The following is a 21,534-nucleotide window of genomic DNA, read 5'->3' on the forward strand; positions in this document are numbered from 1 at the left end:
CCCCATCAGTTAGATGGTGATGCTGTTGGCCACCTTGTCAGGTTTCAGGTAGGGATACTTGATTGGAAGAGTCTTGTTTCTTTCAACAATGGATTTTGTAATCACCTCGAGGTCGGATTGGTATTCTAGCATGGCCTTGAGGGCATCTGGATTCTGGAAAGGTTCATCTGGGAACGTTCCAAGGGTTTTCTGCACACATTTCATGAATAAAAAGCATCATAGTATACAACTTGCACAAGTTGGCCCATTAGAAGGTCGTGTGCTTTAGGCAAGTGTGGGTACACCCACCTCCAAGATTCATAATGCAAGTTAGACACTGGGCAGGGCTCAGTGGCTGCCCTTTTAGGACAGAATCTTTACACAAAAGGCCATCGAAATCTTTTAAGCCATAAACTGGCTGTAATGGTGCCATTTTATACCTGGCAATAGTTGAATTGGTAGAAACCCACCCACTAGCACAGTCCTCCACGATAAAACATGGACATTAGCATCAACTGCCCATGCTGCCGACCACTTGGGCTATGACCATTTCAAACTTTATAAACGGTTTTTATATTAGAGACCTACCCCTTTCTTGACAACTACTTCTTACAATCCAAACGGTGTTTAAACTTACCTACACGACCTAAAACCGACCTACGGATCTTAACCGATTGTGTTCACGTTTACGGTGACTTTCAGACCGCAGTCCACTCACTGGCATGACTATATAGCTTGTATTCTCATCAGGGAATGGATTCTTTGCGCCGCTGTAAGTCTCCTACTACCACTATTTTATTGACATATTTCGTTGCTTCCTCTTAGTATCTTTCACGCGACGGTCAATGGTATAGTGGATAGCAGATAGTATAATAATAATAAATAGTATATAATTTTTATGTTTAATACAATGTATAAGGTAATATATAGTATTTTAATTGTATAGTGAATATACAGCAGGGTGGATAGAATACATAGTGTAATATTACACCATGTATTATTCTAAGGTATAGGGTGGCGTATAGTAATACAGTATATAATTTAATGTTGGGTTTGTCTATGACCGTATATAGTACGGGGTAGACCCGTGTGATGCAAGTGAAAATGGTTAGCTGGAAGCATATTATATTTTTTGCGACATACAATTGTAATGTATTACTTACAGTTAGTAACTCAGCTTATTGGAGAGTATATTGATGATACCATGTAGTTTATACTTTAGTTTTTTACGCGTTTGTTTAGTTACTGTAGCTACATACTATTAACATTCCTTCCCTTTATTAATGCTACCTCCATCCCCTCCCTTTGATGCTGCCAATCCTGCATAATAGGACTTTGAAACCCCCCCTGCCCACCTCTTACGCATTTCACTAGTACTAATCCCATATCTGCATTTGCCATAAATATGCTAAATTCCTCTTGACATGCAAAATCTTTTGTCAAGGTGCTCTTCCCTTCCCAACCCAGCTTAAAATATACGTTCCAAGCGTGGTGGTGTTTCATTCAGACGCCGTCTCCGACAGACCTGGTCTTCACCCGAGGACGGCTGCTTGCCTTGTGGCCGAAACGTCGTGAGAATTATTTGATTAGGTTTTATTTTTATTATTATTTCCCTTCTACGTGGACTTTACCGAAATAACCAAGAAGATTACCTACACGACTTCATCAAGACCCAAAGAACATAAATTCCTGCAGTCACAAGTTTCAAGTCAATATTTAGGCCGTCATAACCTTAATACAAATTGCAAAGGCAGTAGAAAGCACCTACCTCTGCAGCACTGCGGCTAAGCACCCAGGTCATGGCCATGGAAGAGCAAGACACCTGCACATCAGGCAGCGTCTGCAGGATGAAGGGCATGTCCACCACACCCTTGGTGGTTGGAGGTGGTTTCCTCATGGCACTGGGTGCATTTGGGATCCAGGCATAGAAGTCAAACTGCAGCACAGGGGTGGGAAGAGCATTTTTTCACTAGACCAAGTCAGCAATAAACCGAATAGCATTTTGCAAGGGCTTTCGTTAAACATCTTAATTTACGTTACCTGGCCATAGTTGACTGCAGAATGCTGGGCAGAGCACAGGAATACTACCATGGTGAGGAATTCACTCAACTCTGCCACACAGGTGAACTTGGTAGGAAATCCTGCAGCACAGAAACAATGTCAAAGGCGCAGCAAGCCATTAAGTTGTTGCAAATACAATGCTTGGCCAGCAAAAACATACAAGCTCGAATTCCCCATCGTTTTTAGAAATTGTAACAGTCGAGTCTAGCCCATTGCCTAGAGCAGTGGTTTGTGGCCTGGTTCAGGGGACCAGTGATCCATCTACTAATCCAGAAATGAACACATAGCGTGATATGAAAGCGAGTATATCCTAATGTTAACTACCACAATCTAAATGCCGTTCAAAAATGTGAATAGCTGCATGGAAAGTGCCGGCAATGAAGTGTATTACTGGCCTTGACAATTTAATGTTTTGTAATCAGGGTTGGGGGTTCACGGAAACCTTTGCATTGCCAGTGGTCCATGGGCCAAAATAAAAGAGTTTATGCAGGTCATGTGGCTTCGTTAGCAAATGACGTGCCAGCTATTGTTGCCTGCAAGTTCCTGGCGAGTCATGGGCACACCTTTAACAGTGTGTGGCCAGCAATAGCAGGATAGTCGGCTAATATCCGGTCATAACCTGGTGTGGTAATGCATTTCCACTGTGGTCTGCCAAACGTCAAAATCCCTTCCTCCAGCAGCAGTGCTAGGACACTTACCATTGGATGGGTGGCTCAGCAAGGCGTGGTTGATGTCCTCAATGAAAGCCTGAAGCTCAGTGTCACCCGTCACATCTTCGTTACTCTTGTAGAAGATGGCAACTATTTTGTCGACAAACCTGCACAATAACACAACGGCACTTTCAGTTATAAAGACGAATGCTACAGGAAATGAAGTGACCTTTCTGGTCCTAAATTAAGTTCAGTAAAAAAATTTAAATTTTAGAATCGTGAGCGTGTTAAAAGCTCCCTGTACCATTCCTAGGATAAACATACCAAGTTGGGGAATACATCCACCCCGAGGAAGGCAGCATTTATTGGATCACTCATCTTGAACGGAGGAAATGAAGTTAAACTTAAGTGGGGTCAACTCATAAATTGGACCTATAATGAAAAATTGGTATCCGAACTGCTCTTGCAAGTAGGTTGCACATGCCTGCCAATATCACTTTCATCGTTCTGCACAGAAAAATGCACAAAACCACCAGCATATAGTATGGTTCTGGTTACTTGTGAATGGTCTTCCAAATGGTGCAAGCGTCATCCCTGTAGTAGTAGCTGGGCAAGTCACCAACGCCTCGATCTGCCACATCCTTTAGGATGCACAGATGTCTGTAGGTGAGCGCCTTCAAGCCCTTGGCGCCCAGCTTGAAATGGCCACCGCCCCCAATTGACAGGGCCTGCACAAGTACATTGCAAGATCGTGTCATTGGATGCTTTACTGTTGAAAGACACAGCTGTATTTGGATGTGCCACTATGCATGGTAATGCCAAGGAGCCTAAGAAAGTGGGAACCTTCAAAGTTGTGTCAGTTTTTGAAGTGTATTGAGAAGGCATAGGATGGTCAATAGGGAGGGATTAACCATTTGGCATGAAATGTTAATTTAATGGTAGCTTAAAAAAGGTTGCATCAGAGACAAGTGGAAACAAGAAGGTCACATCCTCGCTATTAACTAGTGGTATAGCCATTGTAGGGACAAAGCAAATAAAGATCTAGGACTGAAAAATCCAAATTAAATAGTGGGGCAGGTTGAAGTACTTGCTAGTAGAGCATACCTAGGACAATTTGGAAACGTAAAGAGAATCACAGGTAGAGGTGTGGTATTTTAGCAGGATGTTAAGAGTGATCAAAATGTCAAAGACTGCATTGGAAAAACTGGGTTGGATGAGGCCCTGTAATGGATTGAAGCGGGAGTTAATTATGCAGCTAAACAATGGAATGCATGAGAGGCCATGGAAGCATTGGATAAAATCAGCTCGGGCAGTAAGAGTGTTGGTTTGTAAGAATGCCGAGGAGGCTTTGCCGTCGTGGATTAAAATGGCAAGTTCATTTCAAAAGGCTCGTAAAAACACAACCCTCACCTGATCCAAAAAGGCTCCTGTGCCTATAAGCTGCGTCCGTGCACGCACGTTGATTTCCAGGGTGAAGCGCAGGTGCCGATACAGGAGCTATGCACAAGCAGGTCGGAAAAATTAGATCACCATGTGTATTAGACGGCAATAGGCTTAATCTGTACTTGCTGTAGCTTTAAGCATGCAGTCTCAAGTTCTTAAAGGAAAGGGCAAGTCCTGTGCATAAGGAATTTCGCATTGTTTGCATCTGGATGATTTTGGATTATGGTGGTATGCATATGGTTGCGCACCTTTGTTATCTACTTGAGCAAAGGTGAGTAACTTTAAAAGAGCAGTATTGATAATTATATTTTGGAAGTCTTGTGGGGTATCGAACCATTGTAAAAAAATAACCTTTCCCAAAGTGTATCAGGCAAGATCTTAGAATTCACAAACTACATTTCCTCACGAACAAGCCCCGTTGGTTGACAGTCAGTGCAAGGGCTGCCAGGATGGCAAATAACACCACATGCATCTTAAAAATACAAGCTAGCAGGCACACGTTTTTTGTAATTACGATTCGCCCATGTGATAAACTCCAGGCTAAAATCCATGGATTCACCTTATGAACAGGGTGCATTGTAGACAGCTGTCGCAAGGTGGCCATGGTGAACACCTCGGCCAGCAGGTGGGTCCAGAGCAAGTGCGTGGAGACCTCATGGATCTGAAAGTCCATGGAACGAACCCACATCTTGGCCAGCATCCAGTCGTGCGCAGAGTCGCTCGGCAAGAAGATGGGGTTGTCCGATGGCTTTTGCTGTAGCTATGGATGCACGATGGTAAGAAGAGCAGAATATTGTTACATTTGAACTTAAGATGCAGTTCGATTTGAATCTTTATTTTTGATGTTTACTTCGTGTCATGTACTGCATGGTTGCTAGAACGAAAAGTGTACCTGTTGCCTACTTAAACGGATTCTTATTTTGTAAAGACGAGATCTATACGTTTCATTCCAACCGCTTTGTTTATTAGCAATACGGTTGGCCATGTACGTGCCAAAGGTCATACAAAGCACCCACGACTTATCGTACTGTGGATGAAGAGATAGCGCAACTTGGTCTATACTAACGCAAGCCAATGTACGAATGCCATAATTTCATAACAAAACTGGGAAGGGGCGAGCTAATGCCATCTGGGGCAGGAGTGATATGTTACCCCGTTGACAGCAAAAGTAACCATTGCCAGGATGTAGCACGAGCACACACATGCAAACAACTTGCCTGTATAGCAATAGGCAGCAGCTGCCCCTGTTTGTTGACGTAAAGCAGGCACATAGGAGCTGCCAGGTAGAAGGGCTTGGAATGGTTGAATGTATTGCCAGGAATGCCATCAAGGCACTGGTAGTCCACAATGTAAACATTTCCATGCTGTGAATATGCACACACAAGGCAATCACACTGGTCAGTACTGCAGTGATGAGCTTATGAAGCTGTGGCCTGCACAAGGTTACGAGACATGTTTCGAGTGAAAGCAATGCAAGATCTTATCAGCACCTTGATCTCGTCTTCAAGGGAGCATTCACGGACCAGGCTGCTTTTCACCATGTCCGTGGTGACAGGGAAATTCTCAGGAAGCTTGGTGCAGCGTTTGATGAGAACAGGGTTGACTCCGTTCATGAATTGGTAACCAAAGAACCAGTCCTGATCCCAGTGGTGAGAAACGTACTCTGCATAACGGGAGATCGCAGAAAGACGTGGAACAGACGCCACATACAGGGCTGCCATTTAAACCGCAGATAACCAGTTGTGTACATGTACCAGCCAGAAGCACCGGCACACCATTTAATTAAAATAGAGTCAAGCAAAGCAATTAAAAAAAGTGTATGGCAAGCTACTGGAGGGGATGGTGTGGAGCCGTTATGTTCCACTGCCACCTTTTGCACTTGCACAAATTAGGTGAAAGCCCAAAAGGATTGGATCTTAGAGATGGTATGCATGTGTAGTGGGTTAAATGCAGGTTACACTGGAACCTTGGCAGCACAAATTTTTTAAGTAACAATTAAACACTTAACGTGGTAGCCACCTTTCATAAGTTAACACACGGGGATGCTACATGACTGGACCAGGACAGTCCAACGCTGCCTGGGTCCACTAGCAGAGTCCGGAGAGCCTCATCCCAGGAGACGAACCAGCAGCATAGCAGCACAGCACAGCCCCAGCTGTCCACACTTCACCCATGACCACTCCAGCGTGGCCGTCTACCCTAGGCCATGCCCTCCTTCCTGATGCTTCGGGTAGGCCCGAACCCCAACCACGTGACTCCCCTGGCCCCCCTTTATCCGGTCACGTGTCCCGTTGGGTTCATAGAGTGTCATGCCCCAATACGACCCTCGTGATACCTGCCTACAGCCCCCATACAGTAGTGTCGTTCTACTACACTAGTATCGAGTTAACCCTAGGCCTAAGTTTGACCACTCAATCCACACCACCCTCTGTACACACCTGCAACGTTACTCTTGACCCGTATAAACAAGCGACGGAAGTCTTCTATTTTCGTCCAAGACATTCCATCGAGGTTCATGAACACCCTTAAACCCAAATCTTGCACACTAAAACGACAAATACAAAAGTGGTCACAGGTCAAGGACAATTAAAAAACAGAATTCAAAGCTAGCAACATGTCCAACAGAACAGTAACATTCATATGGCAAGCAAATGTGGCTTTACCTTTGCAGAAAAGACAAGTTGAAATCGGCACTTTTCTCATCATCAAAACGAGTGTCGCAGGGCAAGTCAAGGAACGATTTGCTGTCGACTCCAAGGGGAAGCCCAGCATGCCATTCTAGCCACCTGCAGAAAATCAAAAGCACGTCACAATATTTAAGGTGTCAAAGCCAAAGGTTTTGGTATACATACTTCTCACTACAATATGGGTGGCAAAATATTATATTTAGATTATTTTTGTAACCAGCAGCTGACCAAATAATAAAAAAGGGACAAACGCTCATGATCCCAGAACCGAAAGTGCAATAAAATAAATTAGGATGTCAGATTAAGAGCACACAATCGAAAAGAAACGGTGGACAACGTAGTTCCACCTCTAAGCATCCCGCACTACCCAGAAGCGAGTGGACAATTCCAACTACCTTTGGTTGTTTCTAGATCATTTTTGGCAAAGGAAGAAATGAAGCCTAGCATCTCATTTCGTAACAACTTGCAATGCAATTTAAATGGATCATAGGTTAGCAAAGCACGAGACCATGAAGAACTTGTGCCTCACACCTCAAGGAGCCCCGTCTCTCGGACAATTCGTCAGCCCTCTTTTCCTTCAGTTGAGCCAAGGTCTCGTGCTGTGGCAACATTCCTGCAATGGGAAGGGTAGAAGCAAGTGCAAAACACGCATTTGGTAGCCCCAACACCATTAGTTGCACGTACCCAACTTGCAAAGTTAAATTCTAGCTTTTTATAATTACATTAAGGAGCATTGTATAGTGAGAGAGAACCGTTGCGCTCTGGAATTAAGGATCACTTGGGAAGAGGTCTTGGATGGCCATATGCACAGCATTTGAAAAGGCCCGAAAAAGACGAATCGGTGATTTTGCCGACTTCTGGGAGGTAGTTTCACATGCACAATTTTCACTAGAGGGGATTCCAAATTTAGGCTTCATATTACCACTAGCCGATAGCACAAGCGTGATGGAATTGTGGGAAATCAGTGAAAGGGATCGTCACCTCCAAAAATACAAGGAACCTTTGTGCCAGATCATGATGGTTGTCCATGAGCATTTATTCGAATTGCATCACATCCATCCAAAAATGGAGAACAGGCGAGCACCACATCTCACCAGTCCCCTCCCGCAGCTCCATGGAGCCCTGCTCGAGCCAGTGGTTCGCAGGGAAGCGGTGCACCCGGCCACCCGGAGCGTTGACCTCCACGTAGCGGCAGAACCACGAGTCGTTCACCAGGAACGCCTCCTTCTCCAGACGAACCATTCGGATGTCGCCAATGTCAAGCTTGCTTGGAATACTGTAGATGTCAATCTGGCAGGGGAAAAAAAGAAAATGGCTAACAACAAAAGCATTCTAGATGTAGGAAAGCCAAATCTTTGATGTGGGAGTCATTTTGCGTAAAATTGAACATGCACACCACGTAGTACGCAAAGGTATTAAAAAAACACTTTCCGGCAATCCCCCTCACCCTAACTAGCCAAAAATCACCAAGGCAACACTGCATACATCAGAACCACATGATCAAGATGGTGCACATGTTCGTTTCATACCACTTTCAACAGCAGAACTTTAGCACACATTCACTTCGACTGCTCTCAGCAGTTGCCTACCAATCCCTGCAGCCCATTCCACAACCCTTTTGCATAGTGGTCATTCCAGCACTACCCAGGGTCTTCCTCCTCAGCATGCAAGATCTGTCACTTGCAAGGCAAGTCAATCAGAAGCTAGGACGGAGCAAGCTGATTGTGTAGTACCCATCACACAGCAAAGCCATTAGACACAATGAAGCGACACTCACCGCCCCAGGACAAAGGTCCGGCCCAAAGTGGTCCAGAAGCTGCCTATTGCTCTGGCCTGCCGAGCCAATGATCGTTGCATACACGTAGTTCATGGTGCCCGACAACAGCGTTTCGCCCGTGGCAACCGTCAGCTTGTACACAGTCTCCACGTGTCCTGCAGCACAGCAAGGTGGGGGTAGAGCATTTTACAAAGGGGCAAACCCTGCAACAGCTTTACACCGCAGTACATCCGTCGATCTGCCATTGGTTATGGAGGAGTCTACATCATGGTAAACAAACTCGAAAAAGCACTTTTACTTCACGAATCAGGGATAAATAAAACAGGCCCACATGGCCACTTAAGCGGACCTAAAAACACATTCCTGCGGAGGGAGCTGGTAGGAACGTTGGGTTGCTCGGTCAATGGCCAGGGTCAACAGCAGCGTGGTGTACTCCGCAAATATGGCCGACTGAGGGCGGGCACAAGTAGGTTAAACGTTGAGTTTCATAAGGACACCACGGGGTGACCAGCCCCTCCCCACCCCTCACCCATTTTTGGATGCACGACCGACGGACACAAAATCCCCTGTGGGCTGGTAGAACGAGGTGGTTGCTACCAGTATGAATTGCTTGCAGCGTGTTATTGCCATAGAGTCCGAAATAAACATTGTTAAAATAAATTACAGGCCCATGGCTTCATAATAATTGGCGATCTACACACTCGCATTGTAAAACTACAGGTAGAGCAAGATATTCGATGCCCAGCGAATTTAAGGAACCAAAGCACCTTTTTAAAAATAGACACTTTGAATACGGCTAGCAAAAGACAAGACGGCTAAGATTGAAAAGGGGAGTTTCAGACAAACCTGCTAAACATTCCATCATGATGACGCTTCAACACAACGGCAGGCAAACAAAAAGACTGGCCGCTACAACCAGACGACTGCACAACAACACCACACAATGATGCACTGCTCCATGCTGACGAACCTGCTTTTATATCCTCAGGACTGGAAGAGCACAGCCGGGAAGTCGTTAATGTGGGCGTGTCCAATATTCCCATCATTTCGGCAGTACAATCGAACAATCGTGATCAGTGAATAATGTAAGTAGGAGTGCACGTGGACAAATGAATCCACATATCAACTGACAACAGGAACACAATACAGTATCAATTGACTCGTTACAATATATATGACTCGTTACAATAGTAATCAGTGTATCGTGTAAGGAGAAGTGCACGTGGACACAACCGTGGACGCAACCCCGAGCCGCTAGTGGGAATGACATAAACATATTCAACACTCACAAGGCCAGACACAAAACCACTGCCACCTTTTAGTTAAATAACCTCGTTTTCTGAGTTGTCAAAACTGGAGCTAAATTATAGTACCGTTACGAGTCAATCGATGAGTTGGATTTATTTGTCCACGTGCACTCCTCCTTACACTAAATACTGATTACTATTATTATTATATTGTAACGAGTCAATTGATATTGTGTTCCTGTTGTCAGTTGATAAGTGGATTCATTTGTCTACGTGCACTCCTACTTACATTATTCACTGATTACGATTGTTCGATTGTTCTGCCGAAATGAGGGGATTATTGGACACGCCCTACATTAACGAATTCCCGGCTGTGCTCTTCCAGTCCTAAGGATATAAAAGCAGGTTCGTCAGCATGGGGCAATGAGTAGCGCATCATTGTGTGGTGTTGCTGGTCACTGTTCTGGTTGTAGTGGCTAGTCTTTTTGTTTGCCTGCCGTTGTGTGGAAGCGTCATCATGATGGAATCTTTAGCAGGTTTGTCTGAAACTCCGCTTTTTCAATCTTAACCGTCTTGTCTTTTGCTAGCCGTATTCTAAGTGTGTATTTTTAATGATGTGACTTTGTTCCTTAAATTCGCTGGGCGTGGAATGTCTTCCACTACCTCTACTTTTACAATGCGAGTGTGTCGATCGCCAATTATTATGAAGCCATGGGCTTTGTAATGCATCTTAACAATGTTTATTACGGACTCAATGCCAATAACACGCTGCAAGCAATTCATACTGGTAGGAACCACCTCGTTCCACCAGCCCACAGGGGCTTATTGTGTGCGTCCGTCGTGCATCCAAAAGTGGGTGGGGGTGGGAGGGGAGTGGCTGGTCACCCCGTGGTGCCCTTGTAAAACTCAACGTTTAACCTACTCGCGCTGGCTTGTGCTCGCCCTCAGTCGGCCATATTTGTGGAATACACCACGCTGATGTTGACCCTGGCCATTGACCGAGCAACCCAACGTTCCTACCAACTCCTTCTGTAGGAATGTGTTTTTAGGTCTGCTTAAGTAGTCCTGTGGGCCTGGTTTATTTATCCCTGATTCATGAAGTGAAAGTGCTTCTTTTTTTAGTTTGTTTATCATGATGTAGACTCCTCCATAACCAATGGCAGATCTACGGATGTACGGGGGTGTAAAGCTGTTCCAGCGTTTGCCACTGACAAATGCTCTACCCCACCTTGCTATGCTGCAGGACACGTGGAGACTGTGTACAAGCTGACTGTAGCCACGGGCGATACGCCGTTCTCGGGCACCATGAACTACGTGTATGCAACGATCATTGGCTCGGCAGGCCAGAGCAATAGACAGCTTCTGGACCACTTTGGAGCGGACCTTTGCCCTGGGGCGGTGAGTGTTGCTTCATCGTGTATAATGGCTTTGCTGTGTAATGGGTACTACACAATCGGCTTGTTCCGTCCTAGCTTCTGATTGAATTGCCTGACAAGTGCCAGATCTTGCATGCTGAGGAGGTTGACCCTGGGTAATGCTGGAGTGACCACTATGCAAAAAGGTTGTGGGATTGGTAGGCAACTGCTGAGAGCAGTCGAAGTGAATGTGTGCTAAAGTTCTGCTGTTGAAAGTGGTATGAAACGAACATGTGCACCATCTTGATCATGTGGTTCTGATGTATGCAGTGTTGCCTTGGTGATTTTTGGCTAGTTAGGGTGAGGGGGATTGCCGGAAAGTGTTTTTTTTTAATACCTTTGCGTACTACGTGGTGTGCATGTTCAATTTTACGCAAAATGACTCTCATCATATTTGGCTTTTCTACATCTAGAATGCTTTTGTTGCTAGCAATTTTTTTTTTTTCCCCTGCCAGATTGACATCTACAGTATTCCAAGCGAGCTTGACATTGGCGACATCCGAATGGTTCGTCTAGAGAAGGAGGCGTTTCTAGTGGACGACTCGTGGTTCTGCCGCTACGTGGAGGTCAACGCTCCGGGTGGCCGGGTGCACCGCTTCCCTGCGAACCACTGGCTCGAGCAGGGCTCCATGGAGCTGCGGGAGGGGACTGGTGAGATGTGGTGATCGCCTGTTCTCCATTTTTGGATGGAGATGGTGCAGTTCGATTAAATGCTCATGGACTATCAGCATGATCTGGCACAGGTTCCTTGTATTTTTGTAGGTGACACTTGTCCCCTGCATGATCCCTTTAACTGATTTCCCACAATTCCATCACGCTTGTGCTATCGGCTAGTGGTAATATGAAGCCTAAATTTGTAATCCCCTCTAGTGAAAATTGTGCATGTGAAACTACCTCCCAGAAGTCGGCAAAATCACCACTTCTTCTTTTTCGGGCCTTTTCAAATGCTGTGCATATGGCCATCCAAGACCTCTTCTTCCCAAGTGATCCTTAATTCCAGAGCGCAACGGTTCTCTCCCACTATACAATGCTCCTTAATGTAATTATAAAAAGCTAGAATTTAACTTTGCAAGTTGGGTACGTGCAACTAATGGTGTTGGGGCTACCAGATGCGTGTTTTGCACTTGCTTCTACCCTTCCCATTGCAGGAATGTTGCCACAGCACGAGACCTTGGCTCAACTGAAGGAAAAGAGGGCTGACGCATTGTCCGAGAGACGGGGCTCCTTGAGGTGTGAGGCACAAGTTCTTCATGGTCTTGTGCTTTTCTAACCTGTGATCCGTTTCAATTGCATTGCAAGTTGTTATGAAATAAAATACTACGCTTCATTTCACCCTTTTTCAAGACTGATCTAGAAACAACCAAGGTTAGTTGGAATTGTCCACTCGCTTCTGGGTATTTCAGGATGCTTGCAGGTGGACCTACGTTGTCCACCGTTTCTTTTCGATTGTGTGTTTTTTATTGCACTTTCTGTTCTGGGATCATGAGCGTTTGCCCCTTTTTTATTAGTTGAGTCGGCTGCTGATTACAATAATGATCAAAATATAATATTTTGCCACCCATATTGTCGTGAGCAGTATGTATACCAAACACTCTGGCTTTGACACCTAAAATATTGTGACATGCTTTTGATTTTCTGCAGGTGGCTAGAATGGCATGCTGGGCTTCCCCTTGGAGTCGACAGCAAATCGTTCCTTGACTTGCCCTGCGACACTCGTTTTGATGATGAGAAAAGTGCCGATTTCAACTTGTCTTTTCTGCAAAGGTAAAGCCACATTTGCTTGCCATATGACTGTTACTGTTCTGTTGGACATGTTGCTAGCTTTGAATTCTGTTTTTTAATTGTCCTTGACCTGTGACCACTTTTGTATTTGTCGTTTTAGTGTGCAAGATTTGGGTTTGAGGGTGTTCATGAACCTCGATGGAATGTCTTGGACGAAAATAGAAGACTTCCGTCGCTTGTTTACACGGATCAAGAGTAACGTTGCAGGTGTGTACAGAGGGTGGTGTGGTTTTGAATGCTCAAACTAGGCCTAGGGTTAACTCGATACTAGTGTAGTAGAACGACACTACTATATGGGGGCTGTAGGCAGGTGTGACGCGGTTCGTATCGGGCTGTGACGCTCTATGAACCCAACGGGACCCGTGACCGGATAAAGGGGGGCCAGGGGAGTCACGTGGTTGGGGTTCGGGCCTACCCGAAGGATCGGGAAGGGGGGCATTGCCTGGGGTGGAGCCGGCCACGCTGGAGTGGTCATGAGTGAAGTGTGGACAGAGCTGGGGCTGTTCTGTGCGGTTCTGCTATGCTGCTGGGTCGTCTTCTGGGATGAAGCTCCGGTCTCTGCTAGTGAACCAGGCAGCGTTGGGCTGTCCTGGTCCAGTAATGTAGCATCCCCGTGTGTTAAATTATGAACGGTGGCTACCACGCTACGTGTTTAAATGTTAACTAATAAATAGTGTTGCTGCCAAGGTTCCAGTGTAGCCTGAATTAACCCACTACACATGCATACCATCTCTAAGATCCAATCCTTTTGTGCTTTCACCTAATTTGTGCAAATGCAAAAGGTGCCAGTGGAACATAACGGCTCCACACCATCCCCTCCAGTAGCTTGCCATACACTTTTTTAATTGCTTTGCTTGACTCTATTTTAATTAAATGGTGTGCCGGTACTTCTGGCTGGTACATGTACACAACTGGTTATCTGCGGTTTAAATGGCAGCCCTGTATGTGGCGTCTGTTCCACGTCTTTCTGCGATCTCCCGTTATGCAGAGTACGTTTCTCACCACTGGGATCAGGACTGGTTCTTTGGTTACCAATTCATGAACGGAGTCAACCCTGTTCTCATCAAACGCTGCACCAAGCTTCCTGAGAATTTCCCTGTCACCACGGACATGGTGAAAAGCAGCCTGGTCCGTGAATGCTCCCTTGAAGACGAGATCAAGGTGCTGTTAAGATCTTGCATTGCTTTCACTCGAAACATGTCTAGTAACCTTGTGCAGGCCACAGCTTCATAAGCTCATCACTGCAGTACTGACCAGTGTGATTGCCTTGTGTGTGTGCATATTCACAGCGTGGAAATGTTTACATTGTGGACTACCAGTGCCTTGATGCCATTCCTGGCAATACATTCAACCATTCCAAGCCCTTCTACCTGGCAGCTCCTATGTGCCTGCTTTACGTCAACAAACAGGGGCAGCTGCTGCCTATTGCTATACAGGCAAGTTGTTTGTATGTGTGTGCTCGTTCTACATCCTGGCAATGGTTACTTTTGCTGTCAACGGGGTAACATATCACTCCTGCCCCAGATGGCATTAGCTCGCCCCTTGCCAGGTTTGTTATCAAATTATGGCATTCGTGCATTTGCTTGCGGTAGTATAGACCAAGTTGTGCTATCTCTTAATCCACAGTATGATAAGTCGTGGTTGGTTTGTATGACCTTTGGCACGTACATGGCCAACCATATTACACTTGTACGTCTCGTACTTACAAAATAAGAATCCGTATAAGTTGCCAACAGGTACACTTTTCGGTCTAGCAACCATGCAGTACATGGCACGAAGTAAACATCAGAAATAAAAATATTCAACAAACAACTGCATCTTCAGTTCCAATGTAACAATACTGCTCTTCCTACCATCGTGCATCCATAGCTACAGCAAAAGCCATCGGACAACCCCATCTTCTTGCCGAGCGACTCTGCACACGACTGGATGCTGGCCAAGATGTGGGTTCGTTCCATGGACTTTCAGGTCCATCAGGTCTCCACCCACTTGCTCCAGACCCACCTGCTGGCTGAGGTGTTCACCATGGCCACCTTGCGGCAACTGTCTACAATTCACCCTATTCATAAGGTAAATCCATGGTTTTTAGCCTGGAGTTTAGCACATGGGCGACTCATAATTACAAATTGTCCGCTGCTAGCTTGTATTTTTAAGATGCTTGCGGTGTTATTTGCCATCCTGGCAGCTGTTGCACTGCCTGTTTAACCAATGGCTTAGTAAGGACATTTAATCTCTGAATTCTAACATCTTGCCCAATACGTTGGTCATTTTTAGAAAGGTTTATTTTTTTACAATTGTGGGTAATCGAACCACACTTCCAGAATACAATTATCAATACTGCTGTTTTAAAGTTACTCTCCTTTGCTCAAGAAGATTACAAGGTGCTCAACCATATGCATACCACCATAACCATCCAGATGCAAACAATTAAATTCCTTATGCACAGCACTTGCCCTTTCCTTTAAGAACTTGAGACTACATGCTTAAAGCTACAGCAAGTGCAGATTAAGCCTATTGCCGTCTAATACACATGGTCATCTAATTTTTCCAACCTGCTTTGTGCATAGCTCCTGTATCGGCACCTGCGCTTCACCCTGGAAATCAACGTGCGTGCACGGACGCAGATTGTAGGCACAGGAGCCTTTTTCGATCAGGTGATGGTTGTGTTTTTTACGAGCCTTTGAAATGAAGTGGCCATTTTAAGACAAGGCATCAATCCTCAGCCTTCTTGCAATCCAACAATCTTACTTTCCGAGCTGATTGTGTGTTTCCATGACCTCTCATGCATTCCATTATTTAGCTGCATAATTAACTCCATCTTCAATCCATTGCAGGGCCTCATCCAGCCCAGTTTTTACAATGCAGTCTTTGACATTGTGATCACTCTTAACATCCTGCTAAAATACCACGCATCTACCTGCGATTCTCTGCACGTTTCTAAATTGTCCTAGGTATGCTCTACTAGCAAGTACTTCAACCTGCCCCACTATTTAATTTGGATTTTGCAGTCCTAGGTCTTTATTTGCTTTGTCCCTCCATTCGCTATACTAATAGTTAATAGCGAGGATGTGACCTTTTTGTTTCCACTTGTCTCTGATGCAACCTTTTTTTTAAGCTACCATTAAATTAACATTTCATGCCAAATGGTTAATCCCTCCCTATTGACCATCCTATGCCTTCTCAATACACTTCCAAAACTAACCCAACTTTGAAGGTTTCCACCTTCTTAGGCTCGTTTGCATTACCATGCATAGTGGCACATCCAAATACAGCTGTGTCTTTCAACATTAAAGCTTCCAATGACACGATCTTCCAATGCACTTGTGCAGGCCCTGTCAATTGGGGGCGGTGGCCATTTCAAGCTGGGCGCCAAGGACTTGAAGGCGCTCACCTACAGACATCTGTGCATCCTAAAGGATGTGGCAGATAGAGGCGTTGGTGACTTGCCCAGCTACTACTACAGGGATGATGCTTGCAGCATTTGGAAGACGATTCACAAGTAACCAGAACCATAATATGCGCTGGTGGTTTTGCATTTTTCTGTGCACAACTGTAATATGAGAATATATCCGGCTCACTGACTATCACACCTTGTCATGGTGATTGGCTCTGCCGGTCCTGGTTTACAGCCAATGGGGGGAAGCCTGGAGGCATGGCCTTGACGTGATATAAGGGTGACAGCTATGGAGCTTGGTTCTGCTGGATTTAGCCAGAGCCAATGGATATGAGTCAGGGGTGTGGTCCCAGGAGCTGACAAGGGCCCCTGGAAGATTCGATGCAGGCTAACGAGGATTTGCTGAAGCGTACCACGTGACCCGGATTAAATAGGGGTAGAGAGGAACGACACGGGGTTAGAATGGGAACCAACGAAGGAAGGAGCCACGCTAGAGCGGGGCTCAGAGTTCCACGTGGCAGTGCGTCTCGGTCTCTGTCCCTTAACGTTGTTTACCAGCAGTGTGAAGTAGATGTAACCCAAAGTGACTAAAACAAGGATTCCAGAAGTCATCTCAAAGAGTCTTATTACACAACGATGAAAGTGCTATTGGCAGGCATGTGCAACCTACTTGCAAGAGCAGTTCGGATACCAATTATTCATTAGTCCAATTTGTGAGTTGACCCCACTTAAGTTTAACTTCATTTCCTCCGTTCAAGATGAGTGATCCAATAAATGCTGCCTTCCCCAGGGTAGATGGTTTCCCCAACTTGGTATGTTTATCCTAAGCTCTTGACACGAACACGATTCCAAAATTTACCTTTTTTTTTTATTGGACTTAATTTACGACCAGGTCGCTTCATTTCCCGTAGCATTCGTCTTTATAACTGAAAGTGGTGCATTGTTCAGATTTGTCGCCAAAATCCTTGCCATCTTCTACAAGAATAACGAAGATGTGATGGGTGACACCGAACTTCAGGCTTTCATTGAGGACATCAACCACGCCTTGCTGAGCCACCCATCCAATGGTAAGTGTCCTAGCACTGCTGCTGGAGGAAGGGATTTTGGTGTTTGGCATGCCCTTCCATGCTGGCCAGACCACAGTGGAAATGCATTACCACACCATGTTATGACCGGATATTAGCGGACTATCCTGCTATTGCTGGCCACACTGTTAAAGGCATGCCCATGACTCGCCAGGAACTTGCAGGCAACAATAGTATGGAAGTCCTGTGCTAACGAAGCCACATGATATGCATAAACTTTTTTTTTTGGTCCGTGGACCACTGCCAATACAAAGGTTTCCATGAACCCCCAATTCTGATTACAAAACATTAAATTGTCAATGCCAGTAATACGCTGCATTGCCGGCACTTTCATGCAGCTATTCACATTTTTGAACGGCATCTAGATTGTGGTAATTAACATTAGGATATACTCGCTTTCATATCAAGTTCTGTTTTCCATTTCTGGATTGGTATATGGAACACTGGTCCCCTGAACCAGACCACAAACCACCACTCTTGGCAATGGAAAGACTACTTACAGTTTCACCGAACGATGGGGAATTCGAGCTTACAGGTTTTGCTGCCCAAGCATTGTATTTGTAACAACTTAATGGCTTGCTGCTCCTTTAACAATGTTTCTGTGCTGCAGGATTTCCTACCAAGTTCACCTGTGTGGCAGAGTTGAGTGAATTCCTCACCATGGTAGTGTTCCTCTGCTCTGCCCAGCACTCTGCAGTGAACTATGGCCAGGTAATGTAAATTCGGATGTTTTGACGAAAGCCCTTGCAAAATGGTGTTTAGTTTTTTGCTGACTTGGTCTAATAAAAAAAAATGCTCTTCCCACCCCTGTGCTGCAGTTTGACTTCTATGCATGGATCCCAAATTCACCCAGTGCCATGAGGAAACCACCTCCAACCACCAAGGGTGTGGTGGACATGCCCTTCATCCTGCAGACACTGCCTGATGTGCAGGTGTCTTGCGTTTCCATGGCCATCACCTGGGTGCTTAGCCGCAGTGCTGCAGAGGTGAGTGCTTGCTACTGCCTTTGCAATTTATATTGAGGTTACGACGGCCTAAATCTTCACTTGAATGTTTTGTGACTGCAGGAATTCCTATTCTGTGGGTATTTTGGTAAAGTCGTGTAGATGGGTTTAAACACACTACAACGTTTAGCTTGTAACACAAGTATGCCTCATCCGAAAAGGGGTTGGCCTCTAGAAAAACTCTTTATAAGGGTTTGAAATGGGCATAGCCCAAGTGGTCAGCAGCATGGACTGTTAATGTAAGTGGACGAAATGGTGCTGTTGGTCCATGCTTGCCAGATATAAAATGACAACATTTACAGCCAGTTATGACCTTTAGGTAATATTCTGTCCTGAAAGGGCAGCCACTAAGCCCTGCCCAGTGTAACTTGCATTACGAATCTTGCAGGTGGGTGTACCCACACTTGCCCAAAGCACACGACCTTCTAATGGGCCAACTTGTGCAAGTTGTATACTATGATGCTTTTTATTCATGAAATGTGTGCAGAAAACCCTTGGAACGTTCCCAGATGAACCTTTCCAGAATCCAGATGCCCTCAAGGCCATGCAAGAATACCAATCCGACCTCGAGGTGATTACAAAATCCATTGTTGAAAGAAACAAGACTCTTCCAATCAAGTATCCATACCTGAAACCTGACAAGGTGGCCAACAGCATCACCATCTAACTGATGGGGCTAACCTGAGGCTTCGATTTACTGTGATTGCCTGCGTTGTCCTTCTGTACCATAGACCATATTGTTTTATATGGAGGCTGCTTTAAAATTCAAATTTGCAATGCAAACTTAGATATTTAACTGCACTAATGCGTGAACCTTTTTATCCTAAAGACCCTTTCACTAGATGCAAGCCTTCAATAACGTGGTGTTTTGGTAAATTTAAGATGGCAATGCAGTGCCAGGATTTCCTTTACATGTGGTGCACAACTTATTGTATCTTGAACTGTCTTGTGTGCACGTTGCAAAATGATAAAAAATAAAAAAATATCTAAACCTTTATTTTGGCAGTTGTGCTATTTTATATAGCTGGTGTTTTTTTTCTCCCATTTTTCAGTTGTAGGTTGGGCTGCCATTTTGCATGGATTGTTTGGGGCAATGCTTTTTCTTAGCTTCTTAGCTTAAACATGCTTGCCACTTGTGGCGCTATAATGGGTTCAAGGAGAGGTGGAGATGACTTGAGGCAACGCGTTTTATTTACAACGGTAACAACAGCAGCCCCTTTACCTCCTGCCTGGGGAGGTACGGCGTCCAGGCTAGTACGCCCTATCGCCTGGCACCACGGCCTCTCCAAGCTAAGGGTAACCGAGGGGAGGCAACTTACCCAGCCAAGGTATGGGTTCTGACCACTGGCCCTCACGAGGCCAGTGGGTCTAGGCGTTCCAAGGGTCCGAGGCTAGCTTGTCTTCTGGCTTCAGCTAGCTCGGCTTCAATCTTTGGACGGGCCCCGAACTCGTTCTGAGGTCTGGCTTTTATACACATGCCCCATGCCTTCCAGAGTTCTGGGGTGGGGGGGGGGGGTCTCGATCCGAGAACACCCCTGAGAGGTCATCGCCACCCAGCATCGCACTTGGTGGTCAAGCTTGGACAGTGGAGGAAATTGGCACATCGGGTGATCGAGGCTGCTGTGGGTTCCTCGGTGGTGTCTCTGTCCAGGGAATTGAGGGTTTTGTTGGACACGGGTGCTTCTGCCACTTATATCGGATGTAATTTTTGACCTGTTGCCGATTTGAAGAACCGGCTTGTTAGGCCGGTAGTAAACACGTGCGTCGGTGAACAGTGGTATGTCGGTGCGCGTTCTTTTTCTATGCTCGACTAATTTATTGGGGTTTTGGCAACTTCCCCTCAGTCGTCAAACTAAAACCACATTCCATACGCCCCAGTGACTCTTCCAATTTAACTGCCTTCCGACGGGCTTGCACTTGGCCCTGGCCACCTTTCAGCTGTTGATGGAGCTCGTTTTGGTTGGACTGCAGTGGGACTCCTGCCTCATTTAGATGACATTTGTTGTTTAGCTGCACTTTTTAGGAATACCTCCAGTGACTGATCTGTGCTTGTTCGGATGCGATCGGCTAATCTGAAATTGAAGCCTGCTAAATGTAATTTGCTGCGGAACTCTGCATTACTTGGGTCACATTGTTAGTGCAAATGGTGTAGCCACGGACCCTGAAAAAACGGCATGCATACGGGACTGGCTGACCCCAAAATCCATGGGGGAGGTCCAAAGTTTTGTTGGGTTTGCATCATACTATCGCAGATTTGTGCCACAGTTTGCTACGGTGGCTAAGCCGCTACACGCTTTGATGGGTAAGAACCAGAGATTCAAGTGGGGGGCGGAGGAAGAGGCTGCATTTTAAGACCTTCGTGAACACCTGGCTGACGCGCCCCCACTCGATTACCCAGATTTCTCCCTGCCAGTTTGTCCTTGACACAGACACTAGCGACACAGATATAGGAGCTGTCCTGTCCCAGGTTAAGAATGGAGTGGAGAGGGTAGTTGCGTATGGTAGCCGCGTCTTGTCCACTGCTGAATAGCGTTACTGTGTCACCCGTAGGAAACTGTTGGCCAAGGCATACTTTATACAACAATATAGGCCTTATCTTTATGGCAGAGAATGTGGTTTGCACAGATAATGCCCTTTGGGCAGCTCTCGCGTTGGCTGGAGATTCTCCAGGAGTACTCGTTCCGAGTGATATGCCGTAAAGGGGTATGGCATTGTAACGTGGATGCTGTTATCCCGTTTGGCACAAGGGACTGATTGTACGTGTGCATCCGGCGCGGGTCGTTGTAAACCTCCGGCGGTGAATCCTACGGCTGTCACAGTGGCGCTTGAGGGAGGAGAGTCCGCCAAGGACGTCGCGCTGGGGGACTGTTTTGCGCCTTACGCGTGCCGAGTGGGGAAGATTGCAATTTGAAGACGTGTCCCTTATGACCTTGTGGCGTCAAGCGGCAGCTGGATGGAGGGGCGAGGGTGGAGGTAGGGGTGAGCGTGGAGGGAGGGGCTTCCAATGCGC

At 45.9% G+C, this 21,534-nt stretch overlaps 2 protein-coding genes across 2 annotated transcripts; one reads left to right on the forward strand and one right to left on the reverse strand.

Moving 5' to 3' along the window:
* On the reverse strand, positions 1-9,533 carry LOC144948830 (polyunsaturated fatty acid 5-lipoxygenase-like). Its single transcript, XM_078878481.1, has 15 exons — positions 9,444-9,533; positions 8,598-8,752; positions 7,915-8,110; positions 7,352-7,433; positions 6,797-6,919; positions 6,572-6,678; positions 5,624-5,796; positions 5,351-5,497; positions 4,693-4,893; positions 4,101-4,187; positions 3,249-3,418; positions 2,739-2,857; positions 2,020-2,120; positions 1,748-1,915; positions 1-189 (listed from the first exon to the last, which is right to left on the reverse strand). Exons 1-15 carry the CDS (start codon positions 9,460-9,462, stop codon positions 10-12), a joined length of 2,028 nt encoding a protein of 675 aa, XP_078734607.1. The 5' UTR covers positions 9,463-9,533; the 3' UTR covers positions 1-9.
* Positions 9,534-10,297: 764 nt separating this feature from the next.
* LOC144948780 (polyunsaturated fatty acid 5-lipoxygenase-like) lies at positions 10,298-19,191 on the forward strand. The gene is made up of 15 exons (XM_078878428.1): positions 10,298-10,380; positions 11,088-11,242; positions 11,715-11,910; positions 12,408-12,489; positions 12,901-13,023; positions 13,142-13,248; positions 14,030-14,202; positions 14,331-14,477; positions 14,911-15,111; positions 15,609-15,695; positions 16,371-16,540; positions 17,384-17,502; positions 18,131-18,231; positions 18,339-18,506; positions 19,012-19,191. The coding sequence occupies exons 1-15, from the start codon at positions 10,362-10,364 to the stop codon at positions 19,189-19,191; spliced, it is 2,028 nt and encodes a 675-aa protein (XP_078734554.1). The 5' UTR covers positions 10,298-10,361.
* The last annotated feature ends 2,343 nt before the right edge of the window (positions 19,192-21,534 follow it).

This window comes from Lampetra fluviatilis, chromosome 51 (assembly GCF_964198595.1).
Source record: "Lampetra fluviatilis chromosome 51, kcLamFluv1.1, whole genome shotgun sequence".
NCBI lineage: Eukaryota > Metazoa > Chordata > Hyperoartia > Petromyzontiformes > Petromyzontidae > Lampetra > Lampetra fluviatilis.

What these genes read in the sequence shown, in the direction of transcription:
- LOC144948780 (XM_078878428.1), top strand. An exon ending in TGCTGCCTATTGCTATACAG is followed by an intron (nt 14,478 to 14,910) that starts GCAAGTTGTTTG and finishes GTGCATCCATAG; the next exon opens with CTACAGCAAAAGCCATCGGA. An exon ending in CAATTCACCCTATTCATAAG is followed by an intron (nt 15,112 to 15,608) that starts GTAAATCCATGG and finishes CTTTGTGCATAG; the next exon opens with CTCCTGTATCGGCACCTGCG.
- LOC144948830 (XM_078878481.1), bottom strand. An exon ending in TGCTGCCTATTGCTATACAG is followed by an intron (nt 4,894 to 5,350) that starts GCAAGTTGTTTG and finishes GTGCATCCATAG; the next exon opens with CTACAGCAAAAGCCATCGGA. An exon ending in CAGGAGCCTTTTTGGATCAG is followed by an intron (nt 3,419 to 4,100) that starts GTGAGGGTTGTG and finishes GTACTTGTGCAG; the next exon opens with GCCCTGTCAATTGGGGGCGG.